The sequence below is a fragment of the Python bivittatus genome, unplaced genomic scaffold (assembly GCF_059951505.1).
Source record: "Python bivittatus isolate LINGU-HERP-01145 unplaced genomic scaffold, Pbiv_v1 ctg000980_np1212, whole genome shotgun sequence".
NCBI lineage: Eukaryota > Metazoa > Chordata > Lepidosauria > Squamata > Pythonidae > Python > Python bivittatus.
The window spans coordinates 23,727,232-23,735,049 of NW_028277125.1; the positions used below are offsets into that span (position 1 = coordinate 23,727,232).

The 7,818-nt window shown below is 37.8% G+C and overlaps 1 protein-coding gene across 1 annotated transcript; it reads right to left on the reverse strand.

The window, feature by feature from the left end:
* Positions 1-813: 813 nt before the first annotated feature.
* SUCNR1 (succinate receptor 1) lies at positions 814-5,946 on the reverse strand. The gene is made up of 2 exons (XM_007439659.3): positions 5,657-5,946; positions 814-3,018 (listed from the first exon to the last, which is right to left on the reverse strand). Exons 1-2 carry the CDS (start codon positions 5,657-5,659, stop codon positions 2,074-2,076), a joined length of 948 nt encoding a protein of 315 aa, XP_007439721.2. The 5' UTR covers positions 5,660-5,946; the 3' UTR covers positions 814-2,073.
* Between the last annotated feature and the right edge of the window lie 1,872 nt (positions 5,947-7,818).

Here is a 7,818-nt window from a genome sequence, read left to right on the forward strand (position 1 = left end):
TGTTCTAAGTAATAATAGATTAGCATTTGATATTCCTAATCTAATTTGGGTTCCTAAACCATCAATTTTTAATTTACTCTGGTGAATTAGAACTTTTTTCAAGGTAGATACATATCCTTATTAATGTAGCAATAATTTGCAGCCATTTTCATTTTCTAAGAATGCTTATGCCATACAGAAACCATTCTGTAAACAAAGATGCTTTTAAAAGTTAGTCCTTTAGCAGCATTTAGGGCATTAACTGTCACTTTCCATTATTTTTTTTTAATTAAATAATAATTTTAAAACTTGAAATCTAGTGATAAGGAGGTACTTTGGTTGGATAGGACAGGCGGTATTCACCAGTAAATTAGTATCTATCCCTGCTTCTTAAATTTGGATATAAGAAGAAGACAAAATCATAAAAAGATGCAAAGAATTAACACTTTTAACAAGCAGCCACTCAGTAACCCAACCCCCCCACCCCCGCCAATTCCCCCCCTTCCCCCCCCCAGATCTCTATAAATACCCACAAAAGGGTCACATCACCCTGGGCACGGAGAGAACTGCTCTTGTCTGTGCTCCTGGACTCTGAAGATGCCAGTCACAGGTGCTGGCGAAACATTAGGAAACAAAACTTCCAGAACACAGCCACACAGCCTGGAAGACCCACACCAGCCAATTAACACTTAATTTTCAATCCTCAGATAGCTACTTCTAGCAAAAGCAAAGAGCAGTGGTTGAAATTGTATATCACTGAACTGAAGAAAACTCATTCTCAACAATATTTATTTAAGAAAATAAATATAAAACAAGTGTATGAATACAAAAAAAAAATTAAGGAAATATGCAAAGTTATAAATAAAACATCCTATTTTCACATTTAGATTGCCCTTCTATGCATTCAATGAAAAGTCATAGGCTCAGGGTGAAGTGACAGACACTGGCATCTGATATGTATGAAGTAGGCTCATATAAAAAATATGTACCAATGAAAAGTGATAGCAAGAAACCGAATACTGTTAAAATCATGAAACAGAATGATTTGGCTTAACATCAAAAAATTACAGTAATGGCACTTTTGGAACATCTCTATAGAGATGTTCCCATACTTAGAAGGCCTCACAGAAAAATCCTTCTTTTTAGCAATCACTTGTCTAATCCTCAAGAAATGCTCAGGAGGTCAGCTGATTGAGATGTATGTGATGAAAGTGGTTATTTAGATATCAGGTCACAATTTGTTTAGAGCTTTAAAGGCTAAATTAGAGCACAGCAGAGACAACCTCCAGATTTTTTTTTTTTTTTTTTTAGCCACTTCTCATTCAGTTGGAGGAAAGAGAATTTGCTTTGGATTTCTTTTTTCAAAGAAACTTGAAGAAATTCTCCCAAATTCTAGTCTTCTTGCATTTATTTAGTTAAAAGACTTGAAATGGGTGTCCTGTCTTTCACCATACAACCCTCTCTTTTGCAATCAGCAGTCTCCCCATTTCTTATGCTTCCATTAAATCCCAACATAAGACATAAGTTAATGAGAACTTATAAGGGATATTTGGGATATTTCAGTAGTTGGGGTGCTGTTCCTTGGTTGGATTAGTTCTTTTTCCAATATAGAAATTCAGATAAATTGCCCACCCAATCTCTTTGGGTGTAGATTTTTTAAAATGTCTCCACTCTAGTTAAATCTGGCAGCTATATTATGCACAATTTTAAATTTCTTTTCAGAGACAGCCCCACATGCAATATAATACACCACAGTAATCCAGCTTGAATGTTCCCTGAGTATGGAATACCATTTCAAGAGTATTTCTTTCTGGAAAAGGATGTTGCTGATGTACCAGACGAAACTGATGCCACTTTAAGCTTCAGACGCTGTCTTAGCTTCTCCCCACACAACAAGATCCAAATATGTGCCATAGAACTTCACACTTGGAAGAAATGCTTGAAGAGAACTATAGAATTTGATGTCCACATTCAGAAGCCACTTCAATACAAGTTCCTGGACAACTGGCAAATTCTTAATAAAAATTATATGTTGCATCCCATTAACTAGCAATTTAATGTGTTCCCTATCTGTCCAAAGTCTTCATTGAAACTTCATTTATAGCAAGGTAGAACTCTTTTTAAGCAACACCTTGCTTTGATCAAGAGCATCTCCCTGAAGTGATCTCCCATTAAGAAATAAAAGATGGGATTAATTGCACTGTTCAGGAAGGCAACAGGCCTCGTAATCGTGTAAACAGCTTTAATCAGGTTCTGTGTGCATTCAGAAACCTTCCAGAATGATGCCCGAGAGGCAATTCGAACATTGCGCATGATGTGATAGGGAGCAAAGAGAAGTGAAAAGATACCCACTGCCATGATGATTAATGTGAGAGGTTTCTCTAGAGGCAGAGCAGTGGTGAGCTGTGAACTGTGGCTGGTAAGGAGAGCATGAGTCTTTATGTAAAACATCCACATGATGCACAACGGGATTATAAACCCAGTGATGGTCAAGAGCAGGCTATAGATCAGGCTGTGGTGTGCATCTCCTGAACTTGCGTAATCCACACACTGGCTATCATTGCTGTTATTCTGAAAGCTGATGAAGTAGTATATGGGGGACAGTTCCAGGATAACCCAGACCCATATGGCTACTGAGAAAACAATGGCTATGGCTTTCTTCTGTAGAAAGTGGTTTCTGAAGGGATACTTTATGAGCAGATACCTGTCAACACTTATAAAGGTCAGGAAAAGGATGCTTGTATATAAATTGGCATGCAGGATAATTCTGTTAATTTGGCACCACGTGCTGTTATCTGTTCCTTTGGAATAACTTAACACCAGCCATGGGAGTGTGCAAAGGAAAGCTAAATCTGACAGGGTTAAGTTGATCAGGTAGATGTTGCCACTTTTCCAGTTCTTCCAGCAGAAAAGTGAACCGAAACCAACAATAATGTTTCCAGTGAAACCAACGATGAACTCAAGAGCATACATGGTAGGAAGGTAATATTTTTCCAGATAGTCAGACCGCTCCATGCATTCTCTGGTGCCATTGGTGTCCTGAAAATATAAAACTGATGTAAATAATAATGATTTTTTTAAAAAAGGTCTTTACTTCAGCATTTTGTCTCGTGAACAGTTGATCTTTGGATAGCCTTTATTCATATTTAAAGTAAGGTTCATTGCAAGACTGTTCTCAAGAGAAAGCAGAACCTTCTGTTTCTCTTATTATTTGGTTAAATTACTAAAATAAGACAATCCAGATGCCCATTTGTTTGGCATGGATATCTAGAACTCTGTTTCTTGCCACCTAGTGGTCATTCACATCTTTTCAGCCCATATATTGTAGCTTTAACTAAAATAATTCTCAGGATCTTTTTTTATTTCTCATGACATATTTGTAAACAGATAAAGCCCATTTTAAAGGAAATTTATGGGAGGAAGATCTTTGCTTATGACTAAGACCAGAGCCGATAAATGTAGCAAGTGACATGTTGAAAATTCACAAATACTTTCTAAGAATGATGATTTACTGTCACCTGACCTTTTGCTGAATTAAAATACTGCTAGAAACTTGCAGCTTGAACCTCTGGTGGGGAATTTTTTATTTATTTATTTATTTAATAGACTTGTCCCCGCCCATCTCCCCACAATGGGGGACTCTGGGTGGCTTACAACAAATTAAAATCAGAAATACATGATTAAAAGTTATAAAAAACCACACTTACAAAGATAAAAAGGCTAAAAAATCCAAGAGGCCAATAGAGGCCACACCAGGCCGCTAAGGGGCCAGCCAACCCCATTTCTGACATCCTCCCTCCCCGCCCCAGGCCAGATGTCAGAGCCAAGTCTTCAAATCCCTCCGAAAGGCCTGGAGTGAGGGGGCCTGTCTCACATCCAGGGGCAAGATGTTCCAAAGGGCGGGGGCTACAACAGAGAAGGCCCGCCTTCTGGACCCCGCTAATTGGAATTCTTTTACCGAGGGGGTCCAGAGCATGCCCTTTCTGTGAGATCGGGTGGGACGGGTTGAAATGGTGGGGGCGAGGGGGTCCCTTAGGTAGCCTGGCCCCGTGCCATGTAGGGCTTTAAAGGTGATAACCAACACCTTGACTTGGACCCGGAACCAAACCGGTACCCAATGCAGCTCACGGAGCAAAGGTGTTATATGGGTCCTTCTTCGGACCCCAAAAATTGCTTGCGCAGCCGCATTCTGGACCAGCTGAAGCTTCCTGATACTCTTCAAGGGTAGCCCCATGTAGAGCGCATTGCAGTAGTTTAGTGGCAGCTTGGCATGGCAGTAGTGCAATGGCTGCAGTGGCAGCTAGTGCAATGCTTTTAGCAAGGATGCAATATAATATCACTTGAGTTATTTCAGAGCCCCCCTGGATGCTGGATTCTGTACCAATTAAAGTTTCTGGACTAAATGCAAAGGCAGGCCTATGTATAAAACACTACAGTAGTAACTTGGAGGGTTACCAGAGCTTATAGCACAGTTTTAAGGTTATTTCCTTCCAGGATGAAACACAGTTGGTGCCTCAACTGAAACTAGTAACAGGAGATCCTGAACTGAGGAATCTCAACTTCAGCCAGCAAAAATTGAGATTCACATCCAAAAATTCCTTCAAATTGATTATTCTTTCTAGAGAGTGAACAGGAGATCTACTATCTCTCTGAAATTGTGATTACTCACAGTACACATATTTATCTCTCATGGATTCAGTGTCAATTCTTCATTCAACTCATTGCCAACACCAACAGGTATTCAGAAGAACCATACCATTACTTGAGGAGGTTATCCAGAAATAGATTTTGGTGCCATTACCATACTTATAGCACCCAGTTTCATAGAGATATTGGAAAGCACTGCAGTATTATTGCAGTAATTCCAAAAGGATGCCATGGTAGATGGTATTGAAAGCCCAAGATAATTCAATAAGAACCAACAAAATCAGGTTCCCTCAAGTGATCCCCAGAGATAATCTATCAAGCATTCTTAACCCTGTGGTCTGCTCTAAAGTCAGTTGAAAATGTGTCAAGATAATTTGTCTATCAGTCAAATGTAGATGAGCTCCATTGAACCCCATCAGACTTGATTTAGACATGTTTGCCATTTGGTTTCAATCAGAATTAAAGTTGCTAATTCAATCTAAATTTAACTCAAGACCAAAGAGAAGGATCAAACTATCAATAGCAGATAACTGAGAACAAAAGTCGATATTGATTACATAACAACAAAACAGCATACACAATGCCTCATTTTTGAAAAGTAATTACATACAAGGTTTCTTAAAGAAGAAGGCAATTCCAGAATAGGCATGGATTGAACTCATATGTGTGTGTGTGTGTGTGTGTGTGTGTGTGTGTTTAAATTATGGATATTTGGGAATAAAAGTTCCAATATACAACTATCCAATAATATCCTTATTAATAAAATAATTTCAAACTGCATAATCATAATGACTAAGGAAGCAGACTTTAGTATTAGTGCTAAAAGCAGAACTATTATTTTTAAAAATTGTTTACACAGTTGTTTAAAATTCAGGATAAAAGATTGTTGTTTTTATTGATACTGTTGATTTAAGCATCTAAGCATTCATATCTAACCACAGACATAAATACAAAGCATAGAAAAGTTTTCACAATATTCCAGATAATAAACTGAATTGAATTTGATTCTTTCTTCTTTGAGACTACTTACCATTCTGTAGAATGGGTATCGCCTCTTACACGATGTGTCTTGACCATGATCTGAGGGAAGAGCGAGGATATAATGAACACAGCTCAAGAGAAGAGTCTCTGCCTGATTTGCATACTGTATTGAAAGTAGTTAATGATTCAGTGGTTACAGGAAGTTTATTTGACTGAGCTGGGTAGACAGAGCCACTATAGCAGAAGTGTTGCAAAATTCATCCTGAGAACTGCCAAAATAATGAAAGAATTATTTGTTTCCGCGAACCACTGAAGTCTACCCAAGTGTCCCATAGTCAAGGGAACGAGTCTCTTTATAAAGTTCTGCTTGAGAGATTGCACAAAAAAATGTTTTCAGGAACCAGGGAATACAGGGCGGTACCTTAGAAAACTCAGGGTTGTTTTCACCAAGCGAAGGCTGTACAATTAGAATAAGAATGATTTGTCATAGAATGAAATGCCATGATAACTAACACTAACCACTGCTTATTTACATTAGCAAGCTTTTAGAAATTACCACACCTTAAATACCTGAACTTAACCAACTTAATTTGGTTGCTAGCATGAAATCCGTGAAATCTCAATAACTTAATTTTCAGGAATTATAGTTCAGGCTCCATCATGACTCATCTGGATATTTAATTGGGTGTTTTTATTTGTATGGAAAGTTGTTGCCAGATCACCCTGGCAATGTCCTAATTTATTCAGCCTCATACTAGCAAATGTCCTCTGACACTGCAAACTTGAAAGGTGGATCTTTTCAGCAAGAATGCATACATTCTTTGTTTCACCATCAGTTCATAATTAAAGTATGTTTTTCCCGTACTTTAATCTCACGAACACCCAGATTTATCAGAAGATGCAGTTTTAGAGCCTAGCACATAGTTACACAAGTTAATGCAGTTTTCTCTAGTCTTGTGCCTTCCAGACTACAAATCCCAGCTTTCTCTGCCAGCTGGCTCAGAATTCTGGGAGTTGCAGTCCCAACATACCTGGAAAGCATCATTTTATGGAGGGCTAAATTAATCTCTAGGTCACTGTTTTTCAAACTTGGCAACTTTACGATGTGTTGACTTCAACTTCCAGAATTCCCTTGCCACCTCAGTGAATAGCCTATGACAGGGAACAACAACCCCGTAATTAGACACTGGGTACCTTTGCAGGATTTTTCACAAGCATGTAGATATCCCTTCCAGGAGAAAAAAATAAATAAATAATAAAATCTTGTCACATTTTGGCAAATCTGATCCCAGAGTTCTCAGGCAAGATTATGAAGTCTCCACGATGATTCTACTTCGGTCTACTTACTCTATGCATCCAATGAAGTGAGCTGCAGTTCATGACAGTTTATGCCTTTTAATACAGTTAGGTAATCAGAAAATGTGCTACTAGACTCCTTCTGATTTTTACCACCATAGAGTAACACAGCTTTCCCTCTACTGTGTTCTCGCTTGAAATTTTGGAAAATCACATGCAACAGTGCTGAAAGTGATTTCAGCATTTGTAAAAAATTTAAAAATTACATAATTTACTTCTACTGATATAATTTTGAGAGTCTGTGGATAACATCGAAAGATATCATGAAGAAGCTAACATTGCTCATCCCTGGCCCAGGAGGTGTGTTTCCACATGCAAAGAGCTTTTAATAACGATACAGCCCCAGTGCCATCCAGAAAACATCCCCACGTGTTTTCTGATCTAATACAACATGATATTCACCCTCATCAATTCCACCTCTTCGCTCTCCAACTGTAAAATGGTTGAAGAGACCTCTGTCTTATATTAATTTAATACTACAGTACTGGATTTGGCTACTGTCTGCAGCTCTAGACAGTGTAAAAATGTTAAACCATGGAGGATTGCATACTTTTTTTTTTATATATATAAAAACTCTCAATAATGGACCACTTTTAGGAGTAATTCTGGAAAGAAGAGCTGCTTTGCATGGATGCCATTTACTTATTTCTGCATTTCTGCTACATCACACTCCAAAGACTCCCTCATATGATATATAATATAGGAAAAAGTTAAAATATGATTAAATATTAATAAAATAATAATTATAAAAACCAAGCTAAAAGATGTCATATAACCAAAAATAAAATACTATAAAAATAAAGAGAGTAAAAAGAAATAAATCTGCTTTCGTGTATAGATCATGAACTCAGTTAA